General features: G+C 33.2%; 1 protein-coding gene across 1 annotated transcript; it reads left to right on the top strand.

Annotated features, from left to right (window-relative positions):
- Nucleotides 1-1,084: 1,084 nt before the first annotated feature.
- Nucleotides 1,085-18,731, top strand: LOC127713930 (uncharacterized). The gene is made up of 4 exons (XM_052219886.1): nt 1,085-1,209; nt 5,788-6,295; nt 12,780-12,962; nt 15,770-18,731. The coding sequence occupies exons 1-4, from the start codon at nt 1,129-1,131 to the stop codon at nt 16,339-16,341; spliced, it is 1,344 nt and encodes a 447-aa protein (XP_052075846.1). The 5' UTR covers nt 1,085-1,128; the 3' UTR covers nt 16,342-18,731.
- The last annotated feature ends 802 nt before the right edge of the window (nt 18,732-19,533 follow it).

Genomic DNA, 19,533 nt, shown 5'->3' on the forward strand with positions numbered 1-19,533 from the left:
CAACAGAGAGATAAAAAGTTCTTTTTAAAGCATAAATATGCATCTCTGCCACCGGCGACAGTTTTTTTGGGAAAAAATCCTAAAAATGGGCAATAATTTCATCGAATAGAGAAAGTCGAGTACACCTTTTTATGTTCAGGCGTGTTTGAGTAGACTATTTTGACCTGAAAACGTATAAAGCAAAAATGCTTGATACATCATCTCGCTTCAGATACTATTAATTTTATGTATTTAGCCTACAGGTTGATATAACATTAAATTTCACAGTACTAAAACAATGAAATTTATGGGTCAAATAAAATACCTTTCTAATGAGTCATAAGAACAGAATAGGTGTGTTTGAATAACAAATTTTTACTGAAAGTACTCGACGACAGACTTTACAAGTGGATCTTACAAATACAAAAAAAAACTTCATTTTTTTTGTGCGTGTTATCTAGTGTTATTAGTCTGTAACCTCTGAAAATTTTTAGTCTGCCCTTCCACGAAATATTTAATTAGAATTTTATTAAATGTTTTTGAACTTTCGAAAATTCTCCGTGACAACCGACCAGACAATAGTTTAAAGTTGACTAATGGCATAAAAGTACATACATGATGCTCAATAGCTAGTAGATACATTTGTCTTTTAAAATTCAACTAACAGCGCTTCATCCCTACAATGGCTTCCATTTTTACGATCGTAAAATTCAGGTGGCGTAATGGGGAGATACTTTTGACGAAGTAGAATCCTGACTATTCATACATCCTTTGCTTCCAAATGCTTGGGTTTGAGCCTTTCTGATGAAGGTAAATCCAGAAAAGCGCTTTGGACGCAGTAAAATAAATAAATAATTTTTTATTTTTTTATTTTTACGCACTTGGTCGATACCACTGCTGTTGCTGGTGGACTGTACAAAATAAAGTATCATTGACACTTATTAAAGGATAACTAAATTAGGGATTCCCAAAAAATGCTAAAAAAGACTGGCAAATCAATCCATTATATATAAGCTTTGTCTGTTGTCTATACACATATATACAATGTAAATGATTTCAGGTAAGCTAACCTATTTATAGAATAAAGTAATACTGGAAAATTTAGTTTCAATTTAAATAACTTCCTAGATATATGGCCGCGCATTTAACATGGATCTTACCCACTATGGATTATTTGCAATAATGGGCCTTAACTGTCTGGTTTTAGGGAAACGCAAATTATCTAAAACAGTAAGTATAACATTTTGTTTCTCTTGTGGAAAATTGCGCACCCACACTACCTCTTTTACTTTCAGTTTTGTATACAGCCTTGGTTACCGGTTGATAAAACGAATATAGTGTTATTATTGCATGTAAATTCTTTGCAAAGATAACATTTTACTGAGTAACGCTTTCTTGCAACCAAAGAAAGTTAAAGTAATTAAAGCATGTAGTTAAACACAATCAGCTTGAAATCATACAATGTAACAACCTTCATGTTTTTGCATAGGTATGCATTAGCTTATAATATTACTATTTTATATTCTTACATAGAGCTTAAAAATAGAACTATGATGCAGTAAGACTTAAGTTACATTCTACCGTTGAATATATACATAACTTATCTTTATTTTCGGAAATAAATGCATATATTTCTAATGATGGATTCATATACACGTATTTATTAAGGTAGGATGAAAAGCATTTCTGTGCAATAAAACAAATCCAAATGACAATGATGAATCGAAAAATAACTAAATATGAAAATCAAAATCGGTAGGCCTATATATATATAGAAAAATAAATGTGCATAATAATCCTCCGAAAATAAACTGGCAGGATACCAATATTGTAAACTAATCACATAAACTTCCTCATTTGTTAAGTTATTTTAAGTTTCATATTTACAAACTTTCCAAAATTAGTAATCTGGGTTATCATAACATACATTTATTTCTGTTTGAGGTGGCAAACAATTTCTGTTTGAGGCGGCAAAAAATAACACTATTTGTAGCTAGAGAACTAAAGGCATATCTGAATAGTTAATCTCATGCTTGCTAATCCAACTGAGGAATCTTAAGGATGTACACCTCTGAGGAGTCAAAAAATTCTAGAATTAACCGAATTTTTGGGTTTATATGACTGTAAGAAAGTAACTGATGAAGAAAAAAATCATATGGTGGTGCACTTCTTTTTTTGCTACAGCCATTTGAAAGTACCCATTTTTAATGATTTTCCCATTTTTCATCAATTTTTACCCATTTTTGGGCTATTATCATGAAAAAAACAGTTTCACACTTACACTTTTTTTCATACTTTCACTAAAGATGAAGTAAACCAATCTGAATAGATTTAACTTGAAAAAACTATAGGCTGGTGTTAGTATTAGAAAGTTTTATAAAATTTTGTTGCTTTTTCGTGTCAAATTGACCATGCTGTCTATTTTGTAAACAGATTGTTTTGGCATTCTTTTATTTAGAATATCAGTTTATTGTCTGTTTTATATTTGTATAGTAATCTATTCACTTCGCCAAAACTTGGCACATACACCTTAATGTTATACAGAAGGTCATCAATGAGACAGTTTAGGAGAATAATTTCATCTTAAAGTAAATAATAATAACAAGCGTATTACTAAGATATTGTTTTGAACTTGTTAGACCTGTAGGGCTTATCTCTGTCAAATGTATGGTAGTATTTTCTTCATCATAGTCCTTTCTTTTCTCATTTATATTAAAAAAACTAGCATGTAGCAGTCGACGGTGCGTTCTGCGCTGTCGCTTACCCTTCCGGTGTACCTTAATCATCTACGGTTCAATTGTAGTTTATAATGGTGTCGTTCAACTTTTTTCTGTGTTCTTTTTTTGTATATTGTGGTCTGCTGTTTGTCTTAATCATAGGCATTTAGTCACCTTTATTGATAATGAACTTTATTGATAATGTTTCTCGTTTCTCGTTTTTATATAGATTAGACCGTTGGTTTGTCCGTTTGAATGGTTTTACACTAGTAATTTTTTGGGACCCTTTATAGCTTGCTGTTCGGTGTGAGCCAATGCTCCGTGTTGAAGGCCGTACCTTGACCTATAATGGTTTACTTTTATAAATTGTAACTTGGATGGAGAGTTGTCTCATTGGCACTCATACCACATCTTCCTATATCTATTAGCTATATATGTTTCATAGTGTATTCAACTCGAACAAGAACACTGTAAACATATCAAAATATCCTAACATTTACTTATTTATCATTGCATCTACTGCCTAAGCCAATTAAAATATATAGGATTCATAAGAAACTTGACGTCAATTTTCCGAAGTTGAAAGTGATAGCACTTTCCAAATGTAACAAATAAACAAGAAAAAATAAAGTAAATCAACAAGGACATTATACTGACAGTTTCCCATAAACAACTTTATATTTGTATGTACTTGTAGGCTTTCTGGATTCCCGGGCCGAACGAAAATCTATCGACATAAAGTGTAAAATTACGAAAAATTGCTTTTAAAGATTTTTGCTTAAGGCTGTTGACAACTTAACGGACACAATGTGTTTGTTCAACAACAATAATCGACGAGAATCTTTCTATATTTAGTTGCGGTAAAAATTTTGTTAGGAAAGTGTCGAAACGGCCTACGTGGTACAAATAATATTTGTATAGAACAACTGTTGATTGTTGTTTCCTTAATGGCAATACTGCCCAGTGGCAAATATTCCATGCATATACAGGAACCATTGTTACATCCCAGCTTCTTTGTTCTACCAGGGGTGATCTGAGCCGGATCATCCCTACCAGATCACCCAGCTTGAGTTTCTTTGTTTTGCATGCTTTCCTTTGTTTTGAAACATTTTGGCGGGAATGCCTGATCCTAACTTTGCATTATTTATTGAGAAAAGACACACTTTCAAACTTTATGTAGAAAAAATCCATTGTCTATGCTGGGATTCTCTCAGTAATTTAACATATTTAAAGGAAGCAAGATATTTTCATAAGTGGGTCGAGTTGGCAGACCTTTATTCAGTGGGATTTTAACCCTTTTTATAAATAAGGCGAGTTGTCAGACTGATTGTTCAATAGGATTTTCCCTTTTTCATAAGTGGGGCGAGTTGGTTAACAAGAGTGGGGCGATTTTTTAGAAAGTGGCGATTTAGTGTGGACCGATTGGTCAGTGGGGCGAGTTGACATGGTTTCATATTTAAACATCGTGTTCGGGGGTCAAAAAGGGTATATATTATATAGTAATATATAAAGTATATTATAATGGTTGTGTGGCGTTCTAAACTAGATTTTATGAATAGTAAATGGTTTTTCGTCTAATCTAAAACAGCTGGGATGTAAAATAGTTATCCCATTCGGACTTGGTGTGTCATTGTAAGATCACCCTCTGGCCTTCGGCCATCGGGGTGATCTTACACTGACACACCGCGTCCTCATGGGATAACTATTACTGGATATGTTGAATATGTCGCCTTATTTTTAGGATAAACATATTTTTCCACTACTTAATTTAATTTTCTATATATGCATCCACCACGGTCAAATCAATGACGTTTCTTTGCCACATCTTACTTGGTTAACCGTTATGTTATATCTGTGTCACAGATGACCAAAAAAATATGACATTTTTTCGGAATGCCGACATCTTTTTATTGCTTTGACATTACATATGACGTAGCCACGCGACGGGCGCCACTAGTGTAGCAGGAACCGCTTCCTGAGCATTGAGTTCATTTCCGGATTTGTTTTTCATATTTTCATTTTTAGTGTATTTTCGTTTTGTCGTGATGTTTTTTTTTTTCTGCGATTGTGGTGTTCGGACTATCTCCTAGGTATCTGCTCCTTTTTGCAATTAAACAAAACACCTGGGCTTAGTTTAAACAATGAAACTTTACCGCCATTTTGTCAAACATTCATCATTTGAAAAAGATTTTTTTCTCAGAAGTAGCCTGTATACATACAAGTCGAAATACACGATTTCTCATTTTCGTATCCGATATCACAACGGGACAATAGAAAAGGAACTTTAAACGTATTCTAAAGTACCTTGACGTTATTTGCATTTGTTCCTATTCTTACATAATGATCAATGAATGTTTTCGTCAGCGATGAAATAATTGTTTTCATAATCATTCCCATAATACTAGTATCTGTTCTCTTCGTCAGAATGTGATCTATGAGCTGTACACGAACCATGACATTCTAATAATTCAAGGTCATTCACTACACTTGGATAGAATAGTCTAAAATTTAGTTTTAAACAATGAATGTGCTTGTTCTGCACCAACAAGTCTTTGTTGAAGATTATTTAATATAATCTTGTTTTGTTCTCAAGATTGAAAGATGTTTAATTTAGCTTCTGCTTCAATATAAGAGCGACAACCTAAGCCAAGATATTTTACTTGGCCATTTTTCTGATAATCTGGATACTTTTAACAAATAAAGATTTTGTTTTAATATATAATAGTCAATGGTATTTCAGCTGGAATTGCTTAAGTGATCCCGTGGAAGCGTGATTGTCCAAGAGGGGAAAGTGGAGGATTCATTTCGTCCGGGTCTTGAAAACAAGATTTAAAAAATGTCATTTGCTGCATTTCGGCCGTTTAGGGCGCAAATTAAACACTAAGAGCAAAGACTGGTCGGCTCAGGTATACCTTATCTTCCTGTCATAACCATGGTGTTGTCCGTCTGTTTTCGACGAATGGTATTGATTGCTCCATTGGCATCTTCTTCCCCCTTTTGTATCAATACACTCAATCAAAGGTGCTGAACTATTAGACGGTGTCAAACAAAATGTTTGTTTGTAAAATAATTCAGTTTGATTTTATTTCAGTCTGACGAAAACAGTATTGTTGGATACAGACATAATAAAATGACAATTGGAAGCAAGCAATACTCAGTACGTCTGAAAGCATTTGGAGTGAAATATAAATGTAACGTTTCTAATGACACAGTTTGCGAACCATGTGATAATGGATATTATTCACGGAAAGGATCTAAATACTGTAAAAAATGTAAAAGTTGTCCACGTGATTACCACGTGGTAAAGCATTGTACCGCTATCAGAAATACCAAATGCAAACAATGCAAGGAAGGTAAATATTACTCGAAATATAAAATGAAATGTATGAAGTGTCATGGATGTAAACCGGGATATTACGTCAAGGCGAAATGTTCGAAAACTTTAAATACTCAATGTAAACGTTGTCCTTATGGAACATTTACTGACAGTTATGGAATGAACATGAGATGTATGCCTTGTAAGGCTTGTCAGTATTACGAGGATATTATAAAACCATGTTCGCATAAAAACGATAATATCTGTGGAAACTGTAAACAAGGTGAGTTAAAAGCTGATAAAATGTGAAAAAATACTAGCGCTTCTCATTTTTCTCTAAGGTCATTCTTAATTTCCAACGACTTTTATTAATTATGTCGCCAATCGAAGACTTTTATTAAAATAGACACAATGACATATTAACTCCAAAGATGTTTAACGAGGTTTTATGCCGATGTGAATAAGATATTTCTTTGACAATACAAACTATGTGTCCACTGATATAAAGTTATTCACTAATTTATTACATTGCACATCGTAGACAGGTCAAGTGTGGTTTACCACTGTTCGTCTGTCTTGTCCGTCTGTCATGTCTGTCTTGTCCGTTTGTCATGTCTGTCTTGTCCGTCTGTCCCTCAGTCCATCTTTCGTACAAAAGGAACAAAATTCTTTAATCAAACATGAAACGATATAAGAAATTCCTATTTTGATTTTGAAAAACAAATGTTTGATATGTCGATCCAGAGTTAAAGTACTTTACCTGTCGAATTTAATGCAATTTTCTCACATCGCTCACTAATTCGATCTTGAATGGATCGGTATTTGAAACCTTAGTGTATTGTTCTGATTGGTAAAGTAAGCACGCTTTTGATTTTGGAAATTTCCTGGTTTGTTTTTCCAGTTTTGAAACTCAAACCGTCACATTGAAGTCAATATTTCATAGGTCGTTCACTATCTGCAGTATGCTCTGATAAATTTTCTTGAAACGTCACACAATGTTAAGAATAAAGTAGTAAGTTATACTTCTATTTAAAGAAAAAACTTATGCGTTTCCAGAGTTCTGGAACTCTAACTATCACACATAAAGCCATTTCTTTACATGTCACGCACTTGGGTATGCTTAGTTCAATTTACCTGTATTGTTGTTTAAAAGAGAATCGGAAGATACCAAAGAGATATTTATACTCATACGTCTAAAACAAAACGACCAAAAGAGGAAAACCAGTCTACAGATACCAAAGAGATATTTATACTCATACGTCTAAAACAAAACGACCAAAAGAGGAAAACCAGTCTACAGATACCAAAGAGATATTTATACTCATACGTCTAAGACAAAACGACCAAAAGAGGAAAACCAGTCTACAGATACCAAAGAGATATTTATACTCATACGTCTAAAACAAAACGACCAAAAGAGGAAAACCAGTCTACAGATACCAAAGAGATATTTATACTCATACGTCTAAGACAAAACGACCAAAAGAGGAAAACCAGTCTACAGATACCAAACAGATATTTATACTCATACGTCTAAAACAAAACGACCAAAAGAGGAAAACCAGTCTACAAAACAGTTGTTCTGGAAGGGTAATGAGATCCAGACATTCCTGTTCAACATATAACATCCATCGTGTTGTTCACGTTAGTACAAATTCGGTGATAAGTCTAATATTACAGATTTGGGAAAAGAAGACGTGATTCTTGTTACGACAATTGGTTTTTTCACACATGCAGAAGACGGAAATGTACAAGATTACGGTTCTTTATTACAATTTGTATTGTTTAATTCTTTTTGATTGAATATTTCTGATTAATATATAATACTTATATCTTGAGGAAATAGATTTTTTGACTAAGGAAATCAAATATTCGGTTGAGAAAATCTGAGGTCTAAATGTAATTATAATAAATCAAGGGTGCATATTAATTTTTTATAGTTTTTTCTGCATTATTTCTGTGTCAAAGTATAATTGTCAGTCTCGAAACCGTATACAAATTGACATTTTATATATAACTGAAAACACAACCATTTGTTGAAACACATTGGACCCTTTTTTAGAAAAAAAAAGAACTATATATAATATATAAATTATTTATTTTGTAAAAACATTTCCTTTCTCCATTTAAATTGTATACCTAACAACAAAAATATTTTCATTTACCTGTGTATAATAATATTGTAAATGACGGATTTTTGTTTTTCTGAAATTGTCTAACATTTCACAGCGGTATAATACTGTTACTTTAATTATTCATCCCTTATTTTATTGATTTTGTATTTGCATTGTATCATAGATCAAATTTATTCGTTCAGTGTATGTTGACTTGTGTTAATATGTCTTTTGATTGAGTTAAGCCATTTCAATTGATATTTTATAGTGTATCTTTCTAGGTTGTGATGTTACACTATTGTTTCAGACAAGGGTGAAGGTTTGGTACCATTAAAACGTTTAAACCCGCTGCAATTGTTTGCACCTGTCCTGAGTCAGGAATCTGAGGTTCAGTAGTTGTCGTTTGTCGATGTGGTTCATAAGTGTTTCTCGTTTTTTATATAGATTAGACCGTTGGTTTTCCCGTTTGAATGGTTTTACACTAGTAATTTTTGGTGCCCTTTATAGCTTGCTGTGCGATGTGAGCCAAGGGTCCGTGTTGAAGACCGTACTTTGACCTATAATGGTTTACTTTTATAAATTGTGACTTGGATGGATAGTTGTCTCATTGGAACTCATACCACATCTTCTTATATCTATATATACAACCTTTGGATCATTTCAATAAACTATTTCAAGACATTTATTGTATTTTTTGGCAGACTCCTGATCGAGTAACAAGGCTTAATCTTGTTTAAAAATATAGAACAGTGTACACTTTTGTGTAAATCGCCCATTTATATCACAATCAAGTTGAGTTCCAAAATATTTGCCTAAACGCACTATGAACTACAAAAGACAAACTATTTTCGACTTAATTAAACATGTACTTACTTTTAAATACTTGCTTTCAGTCGTTTGATTAAAATATTCATATTAATGTCTATAGGCATGGTAGGATAACAAACAAGTTGGCTTTAAATATAGTTTCATTTTATTTTGGTCAGATATAGTTTTTTTTGATAACTAGCTTTTTACAAACCCATCATTTTAAATGCACAAAAGGGTCACGTAAAAATTTGAAATTCACTCTCACTCATCCTCTTCGTGCCTGTCAGCACATGATGCCTCAAACAGTCCCCGCCACAGTTGCCTGTCTTGTGACTTCTTCTCAATTGCCTTCAAGGTCTTCCCAAGGTCTTTCATATCAGTTTCTACTATTCTACGCCAGGTTTCTTTTGGTCTCCTTCTTTTTTCGTCTACTATCAGATGTCCATCGGAAAGCAATCTTGGTGATATCCTCATTTCCTTTCCTAAATACATGACCAATCCAACGCCATCTCTTCCTTTTAATCCCCGTCTCTTTACAGCACTGATTGGTTTTATGGTACAGGTTTTTGTTGGTTATTTTATTGGGCCAGAAGACCTAATAGATTTTCCTCAAGCTGGTGTTATGAAATGAGGAAAACCTATTAATGTCGGATTGGATAATTCTCCAGCATTCTGTCCCATATAGAAGGATTGACTTCACATTGCTGGTGTATATTCTGATCTTTGTTTTTAGGCTGATTGACCTTCTGTTTCATATGGGCCGTAATTGGCAGAATGCATATCTGGCTTTGCTGTTCCATTGGTGTTACTTAGCATGCTTCCAAATACTCAACCTCTTATAAGATGTTATTTCTCAAGTACACTGGTTGTATTGTGTTACTGGGGATATTCATGACCTTGGTCTTCTTCTCATTTATAGTCAGGCATATACTTTGTACTTTTTTATAAGTCTGATGGTTTTGTTCTGCAAGTTGTTCCTGTTAATGGAAAGAAGACAGATATCATCATCAAAGTCTAAATCCTCTAGAAAGGAATTCATGGTACATCTGATGCCTGTGACTTCATTTCCTAATGTTGTAATCATACACCATTCTATTGCTGTCATGAATAAGATAAGAGATATTATAGACCCTTGTCGTACTCCAGATGTTACTATGAACCATTTTGACTGCTTACCGTTATGTAATACACAGCATCCATAGTTGTTGTAGAAAGCTTGTGTTAAGGTGATTAATTTTAATGGTACACCATATACTCTAAGGATGGCCCATAAGCAACTTCTTTTAATGCCGTCAAAGGCTTTACGAAAGTCGATGAAATTTAGAACTAATTTGTTTGCAACACTATACTTTGCTCTATTATATTTCTGATGGTGAAATTATGGTCGGTGCAACCTCTATCTGATCTAAACCCTGCCTGCTCTTTTCTCAGAATATCATCTATAGCATCACTTATTCTGTTGAAAAGTACTCTCAGTAGTATCTTGCTTTGTACTGATAGCAAAGTTATACCACGCCAGTTGTTGCAATCACTTCGATCTCCTTTCTTGGGTAGTTTTATCATGAGACCCTTTGCCCAGTCATTTTGGATAGTGTCATATCTCCAGATATGTATAAACAGTTCACGAAACACGATTGTGCTGGTTTCCATATCTGTTTTAAGCATTTTAGCTGTTATTGCATACAAGCCAGATAATTTTCCATTCTTCAGTCTGAGTATTGTCTTCCTGATCTAATCCCTTGATACCTCCCCAATAAATATATTTAGTTCCACTCCGAACTGTTCTATAATTGGAACATCTCCCTGGTGTTCAATATTCAATGTTTCTTTAAAGTGTTCAGTTCACCTTTCCAGTTGTTGACTTTCTGAGGCAAAGACTTGACCATCCTTGGACTTACATGGTACACTGGAGTTTGTGTGTTTACCACTTAGTTCTTTTGTGAATTTATAATCAGTGATAAGTTCTCCCTTAGAAGCTACTGTGTCTGCTTCTTTGGCAAGTGACTCGAAGTATATTGTCTTATCTGCTTTGGCTTTGCGTTTTACTTCTTTGTCTTTGAGTAAATATTCATTTCTTAGAGAAGTTTGGATTCGTTTTGATTTTGTACTGCTTATTTTTGTTTATATGTCTGCTGAATACTACTCAAGGTGTCATCAATTATCCATGTTTTTCTTTCACGATTTCTGAGTCCTAGGGTGTTTCTTGATTTTTCTTTAAACGCAGTTTCGATTTAATTCCATCCCTGTTCTAAGCTTCCTACTGTGCTTGGCTCATTCTTGTATTGTAGGCCTTCTAACACTTGAAATCTGTTCCTGAGATCGATCTTAAATTTCATCAGAATTTCAGGTTGTTTTAGTTTGACTGTCAAATATTTCCCTCTTGTTGATTCTATTCTTTACTGCCTTTCTTAGTTTAAGCCTAATTTTGCAAATGATCAAGTGATATCACTATCACAGTCTGCTCCCCTCATAGCTCTTACGTCACACAGTGAGTTTTTCCATCGTCCGTTTATCATAAAATAATCTATTTGGTTTTTATCACGACCAATTGGGTAGTTCCAAGTGATTTTATGGATGTTTTTGTGTGGAAAAAGTGTAACTCGAATAACAAGGTCGTTAGCTCCACAAAAATCAACAACTTTAACATTCATGTCACCTAAGACAATAAGGATGTCTTGCCGTGGTGTTTTGCCAGTAATGCTTTGAAGTTTCTCATAAAAGCTTTTTTTGTTTCATCATCCGCATCATTTGTTGGTGCATAGCATTGTATCATTGTCATCTTGGCATATTTGGAATGGATTCTTTCAACAATTCTTCTCTCATCTACTGGTAACCATTGAATGAGCGCACCTTAAGCCTTTTTGTTCACGATGATAGCAACCCCTTGCTGATATTTATTATCCTTTCTACCTGAATATATAATCGTTTCACCAGTAGATGTAGTAACAGATTCGCAGTCAGTCCACCTGCATTCCCTTACTCCAAGAATATCAATATTAATTGTTGTACGATTGCATCTCCTTTACTACATGGGCAGTCTTCCCACATTCATACATGGTTCGTACGTTTCATGCTCCTATCTTTAGGTGTTCTTTCGGCCCCAGACGGTTGGTTGTCCTTTGTTAGCTTCTAGAAAGCTTTCACTAACATTCATGCTGTTGCCTTGACAACTTACATCCACTGGTATGCTGTTGCAATTGTTTATTATTACTGTTCTGGTTTCCGTAACTGTAGAGTTTTTTACGAGACGAGATAGTTAGTCTTGTACTCAACCCCTAACCTGGAGGACCAGCGGATTTGTAGTTGAGGTTCCATTCCCCTAGATCGGTTGCCAGCCAAGGCTTACGAGCCAAGACCTACCCGGATTGGATCTGAGTTGTCTATCCTAAATGGATTGCCTTACTGGGCTATCCAACCCATCTGATCGACTATTTTCCTATAGCTGGGACAAGGTTGATGAGTGCTAGGGCATATACACACACCGGTGGGCCTACACACTGTATCTATGTGCCCTAGTTGCTCCCCGATCTCCCATCAGTTTGGCTTGGCATCGAGTGAGACCAGTATCCGTGCGTTACCGCGATGAGGCACCAATGGAGTCTTGGTAGTGTAAAGACTATGTACTGACAGGAGAGACTGACACACTCGGCTCTCTTTTTACATATAATGCTATTCAGCGGCATAAATGTACTAGACGCATAACACTACCCAGTGGTTTTCACCACTAACGCACCAATGGAGTCTTGGTTGTGTAGAGGCTATGTACTGCTTTTTACAAAAGCATCATTTTAAATGCAGAAAAGAGTCACGTAAAAATTTGAAATGCTATATGCTTTTTTTCAGGATATTTTCGACTGGCGGCAACATTGAATTGTGGGAGATGTTCCGAATGTTATAGAGATTTTCCTGACTATACAGTCGAAGTTTCAGAATGTGTAAGAAAAAGTAAAGGCAGCGACAGAGTTTGTTTACCTGTGGTCTTTCCTCCTTTACTATATAATGAAACCGATTATCAAGAGATATCAGGTAGATGTTATGTAGATTTACATGTACGCCCAGTAAAATGAAAACTAAGATATCAGATAAATATACGTTTAAGCAAAGTAATGAAACAGATTTTAATATTTATAGATATCAGGTAGATATAAGACCATTAAATTAAGAAAGAAAAAAAAAGATAATCTTAGATATCAGGTATACATAATCTGAGACAGGTTATTTAGATATTTCAGCAAGATATAAATTAAGTAAGATGAAACATATTAACTCGAGATATCAGGTAGATAATATAAGCACAGTATATATACTGAAAAGATCAGGTATAAACCTTCCTGATGAATGAAAACAAATAACCTCAAGATAGTATAGGTCAATATAAAACACAGCATAATGCAAGATAGATTAAGCACAAATTAATGAAACAGATCAACTCGAGATATTGGGTAGTTATAATCACAGTGGGGAGAAAACACATTTTTCCGAGATATAAAGTAGATATCATAGTGATATTAAAACAGATTCACTCGAGATACCAAGTAAATAAGCACAATGTGGTGAAAACAGATTCTCCAGAGATATCAGGTAGATATAGGCACTGTGTGGTGTAAACAGATTCTCACGAGATATCAAGTAGATATCACATTTTCGTGGAAACAGATTCTCTCGAGATAAAAGGTAAATATAAGTACAGTTTGGTAGAAAATGATTCTCCAGAGATGTTAGATATATAAAAACAGATTCTTTTGATATAACAGGTAGATATAAGCACACTGTGGTGAAACAGGTTCTCTCGAGATATCGGAGAGAAAATTTTTTTGTTATAGTAAACAAACAAATACTGTTGTCTGTTGTGAGTCAAACTTTATTACCATCTAGATCAACACCTGATTATCGTTGAGTTCGATTTGGTGATCTTTGGTTCCCAGCATAATGTGATTATTTTTTTTTATTATATAGGCTTGGCTAATTTCATGGACTTTTAAACCACCTTGGTGACTTGTCACTTTCCATTTACATAACTTACATATATTATCGGGCATATTGTGTATGTTAATTAAATAACAATACCGCGCTAGATGCTAAGTAGGTATAGATAACTATCTGGTTTATAGAAGATTTTACTGATTGATATTTCCTGGAGGGTGTGATTCTTCTCTAATCTACACAATTTAGATCATTGCCATATAAAGAGACGGAAATGAAAAGTAATAAAAGGAAGAAAATTCAGGTTTTTCCAGAGAAATTCAATTGGGTCAAGGCAGTTTCATATCAGTTTGCATTGTTTTAATTCAAATTGAATGTTTAAGTAGAAGTAAAAGTTTTTGTTTAAAGCGTTAGTCAACAGAGAAGAAAAAAAGAGATTGTATGAAAAAGTTAAAGCGCTTATAAATAGATTCTTTATCTATAATAATGAACAATCGATGACTGTAACATTCGTAGAAAACTCTTTGTTGGGTACTATTACCTCTATCTTTCACGATCATGTCAGGCTTAGTGTTTTTTTTTATCTTACATATTTGGATAAAATACCACACATGAAGTTCTCTCCGATATTCGCAAATGTACCAATAGGTTTTATTCTTACTTATCTTTATGAAATACTTGTCGGTCGTTGGTTTTCTCTTTTAAATTTTTTCACATATATAAGCTGTTAGTCTTCGAGGGTGTCGCCAGCCTAGTAGCCAGTAATGGTTAGAAGGCACAGATATTGTTTGATGAATATGCTATTATAAAATTTTGGAAATCTTTTTAAATTAAGGACTTTATCTCCCTTATGCAAATGTGCTTTTTGGTTTTTCAACGTTTGTAAAAGGTTTTCATTTTAAAATATTTTGGCCTCGAGCATCACTTGAGAGAAATTAATTATCGAAATGTGCATCCGGTCAGTAAAACTGGTACCGTTAATATAACTATATGGTATGGGTTTTGCTCATTGTTTTTTGGTGTTTACTCTTTGGTGGATACTTGTCATGTTACATGTCCATTTCCTATACTTCAAACAAGTTATTTATTGACTGTTTATACAAACTACATAAGTATAGAGAAAGAAGACAAACAATTAGCATAAGGAAATAAAGTTATAATAAAGTCATTTTATTTCATCAGTATAAATAGCATGATAACATCCATGAACCAAAAACCAAAGTTAAACGATTCAAGGTCATTAAAGTAGACATCCAGAAGACACTATACTGACTTCAACACTTGAAAAACGCTCGTCTAAATGACACGTTCTTTCCATTTCTAGGCATCGTGGACAAGCTGTAACAGGCAACCGAAGAGTCAAAATCAATGCCCGATCCCAAGAACATTAAGAACCCACCAAAATGCAAGTTAGAAGCAATGTTGTTGAATTAGACTTAGTCATTAGACAAACTCCCCTATGTACGACAAACATCCTCTGGCCAGATGGCCAGTAAAATATAATAAATTACAATACTAGACCTTTATAAAATATGAATCAAGGAATAACAAAATTCAAGTTTAATATATTGTCAATGCCTTCAAGCCTTCCAATAACCAAATACCAACAGCTAATCTGTTATTAAAATATATTTTATACAGAAACGTCATAATGTAAACAGTGCAAGAAGAACACGTGTGTCCAAGATTTTTTTCTGCATGAAATATTTGTAATATAAAATGGTGACTGATATAGATTAAGTTAACTTTCAAAATGTATTTATTATATTAATATAGCAATGCATAAAGTAGATAAGCTTGTCAAGAATTAGTTTAAATACAAAATAACGTTGACATTGCCAAAAAGTCAATTTACTTATAGTACGTGTAGAAATATCTTAGTCATTTTTATGTAACACTTTGTTTTGTAGAAACAGAAGACAGGCAACTCAAAACAGATACAACTACCAGCGATAAATTTGTGTTACCAGTTTTTGTAAAATGCCTGATAGGCGTTGCAAGTTTCATAGTACTTTTTTCGTGTCTGTCAATCATAATTATGTGTTGTGTACATCATCATAAAATGAAACAGATAAAAAAATCTCGAATTAACAAAAACTCTAAACGGAGCAGTGAAATCTACACAGAGAACTGGATAAACCAGAACATTAATCTTGTTACTTCATACAAGTCAAACAGTGTTCCCTTTTTGCTAACTGGATCTCGGTCCGATTTAGAATATCGTGTTCGCTCTAATACTTTTTCCAATAAGATATGTTCAGAAAGCGATGATTTCGCAGCCCAGAAACATTATCTTACTGGGCATGGTTCTACTATTTCAGATACGTCAAACAATATTGAAAATAAGGACAAACATGATTCAAGCCTAAAATTATCCGATGAAACACATATTTCAGTTTCATCGTGTTTTATTGATAACAATACCTTTATATTGTCTTCAAGAAATATACACTCAAAAGATACAAATCAAAATTATATCTAAAGGATGCTAAATAAACGTATGATTTTGCGAACATACATATTGATGTAAATAAAAACTGTATACGTGGACTGATGGGAACTTTTTAATCTTTATTACATTTATTTCATCTAAATTAATCCGTCTCCCAAAGAAATTTCCAAAATTTGGTGTCTACTATGTATCATCATCAACAGCAAATGCATTTTATCCTGAGGTTTGTAATATTAAACTCAGTACAAATAATGTACTATAATACTTTACAAAAAAATCTTGTAAAAACAGGTATAATTCTAATTGCATGTATGTTAATGTGAAGTTTTTTTTTTATTCTGACTAAGATAAAGTCAATCATCGTTTTCAAAAGATGGCATAATGTATGGCAGAAATAGGAAGAGGACACTAAGGCGGTAATAATCAAAGTACTGAAGTACTGAACATCGGATGACCGCAAGTTCTTGTGGATTGTCAAAAGCACTTGTTACAGAAAAAAATCACATCTGTATACCTGAAACTGAGGTTAATGTACAGATATATTTTTTTCTGAGACAAGTTCGTGCGTGGATGATGAATAAATGACAGGAAATTCAACCTCACCTTAATAACTATTATATTGTAGTGATACAAATCAGTATACACTGGTTTGTTGTTGTACATGTATATTATATTAATATAACAGTTACATGTATATATAATTTTCATCCATTTGTATATCATTCTATTCTAATAAGAGTGCAGTGCAAGTGCATGGTGGACACTCTTCTGTAAAAATTCGATTTTTCTAAAAGATTGGATATGAGTAGGCATTTATATTTTCCCGCAAAAACAATCAATGCAGAGTTGCCGGTCCTTACCGCGATTGTCGCAAAATGTTCTTGGTATATTCTTCCGCATGATTTACCATATCAATGATTTTTTACTAATGTATATATATATAACGATAAAACATTTTCATATTATTAATTTATGTTCTAAACAAAAATATTGTTATCAGTATCCATTGCAGAGATGTATTTATAACAAACGATAAGGAATGTTATTTTGCACTCGTTAATATCCGCGTATTTATCATGTTTATAGATCGGTTACAAACCCAAAACGAAAGTTACGTAATGGAAATCTAGGCGATAGCAATACATCGGAATGCCCTCACGGTCATCGCGATGTAAAAAACCATACGTCCAAGATAGATAACTCGATAGTCGAATAAAAAGATGAACAGACAAACAACAGTCCACACAACACGAATCACAGACAATTAAAAAAATAACACGTCAAAATTATGCACCTGTTTTTTTCTTTAAAGCAATATAAAGCTGTTTACAAAATTTAGCTTTTATGTTTATGTGTAAAAAATTATATCATGTTACATTTGTATTTAGGCTTTTAAATATTCACCTCTCCGAATATGATCTCTGTAAATGAAACAAATACAGTGGAAATTGGTCATACATTCAAATTTTATAGTCACAGCTATCATACTTGTCTAGATTTAGCCTAACCATATTGTACTTGTAGATTATAACTAAGTAAACATATATTGTAGGTTAATAACTCAAGATTAAAGGTTTAGATTTAAATTTTTAAAACATAACCCTTGACTATGAATTCCTTAGTCTAGTGATCTATACAAAACATATATATATATATAAAGTATTATTACAGTTTTAAATTATAGATTACTCTATTTCGAATATATAATAATTAAGTATAATGTTTTAATTGACAAAACATGTATTGATATTTGAATTAAGAATATTTTTAAATAAGGGCATGTATTATTGTCGATTCAGTCTGTAAATTCTTTTCAGGATTTTTTAAACGTACTTCAAAAATGATAATAAGCACAAACACATTGCATTCAGGAAAACGATATTTGTTCCGAGTATTTCTGATGATGAACTTTAGAAGGGAAGATACTTATTTCTTCTTTCAAACAAACTATGTTAATATCAATCAAATTAGGCCGTGTAAGTTTGAAAAACTCAGATTAAGCTACTAGCAATAACAAACGATACAACGAAAATATCAAAATATTGTTACTTCAACCCCCTCTTAACCCCCTAAAAACAATTAAAAGAAAAAAACCTTACAGCGTCATCACTATCTTTTTTGCAATAACAAACGATACAACGAAAATATCAAAATATTGTTACTTCAACCCCCTCTTAACCCCTAAAACAATTAAAAGAAGAAGACCTTATAGCGTCATCGCGATCTTTTTTTGCGATCACTGGTATTAGCATTTTTTGATGTGCTCTTTGGACTCATGAATTTAAGACATACAAAAGGTTTCTTTACTGATGTACAATCATGTAGAACGATGCATTGTATCATTCGAGATATATAATGTTTTTTCTATTTTTGATTGATTCTAATAAACATCTGATTAACTGTAATAAAAATTAAACCCGTCTCAGTAATTCTTATGAAACCCGACGAATGAAGCCATGGAAGATCATGCAATTATATATATATAAATAGCCGTTAATACAGAACAATGAAAATTCTGAAAATATCATTCTGAATTCAGTAATACGAAAATAAAAATATACGGAGGGAGATCTGTATTGGCGCATGAAATGGAGTGTAATTTGTCACATTTCAATTACTAAATACATGTTGTTATTCTAAATGCCAGCATAGATATTCAACCATAGACACGTGTCTCAAACGTATGTCAAATTATATATCGACCCGATTCTAAACAAGTGCTGAAAAGATTTAACAGACAACCAAAGATTTATCATCTATATACATAAAACACTTTGAAAGGCCGAAACACTGATATATAACAAAAACATCAACTGACGAGATATCATTATGTATTTTTAGTACCAAATACTCCTGCTGTTTATGATGATCTGTAGGGAAAAAGTAGACAGATGAACGTAGTGTCGAAATCAGCTAAATAAAATTTGATAACTTTAAAACATCGGCTTTGCACGCAACAAAACACAGGTACAATACAACACATAAATACGAAAGGTCAGTTATTCAAAACTTAGGGTTGTTTCAAAGCATCTATATTAACAACACGAGATAGCTTATGTCTTAATTTGTTAGCATCACCTCTTACTTTGATATACTACAATTTGGTCGATATCAGTGCTGATGGACTATTAATTCTCCGAGGTAAATTAATCTTCTTTTCAGTACAATTAGTACTCCGACCGTATCATCCGTTTAGTATTATAGGTGCCATTAGGTTATCAT

The sequence above is a fragment of the Mytilus californianus genome, unplaced genomic scaffold, assembly GCF_021869535.1.
Source record: "Mytilus californianus isolate M0D057914Y unplaced genomic scaffold, xbMytCali1.0.p SCAF_9, whole genome shotgun sequence".
NCBI lineage: Eukaryota > Metazoa > Mollusca > Bivalvia > Mytilida > Mytilidae > Mytilus > Mytilus californianus.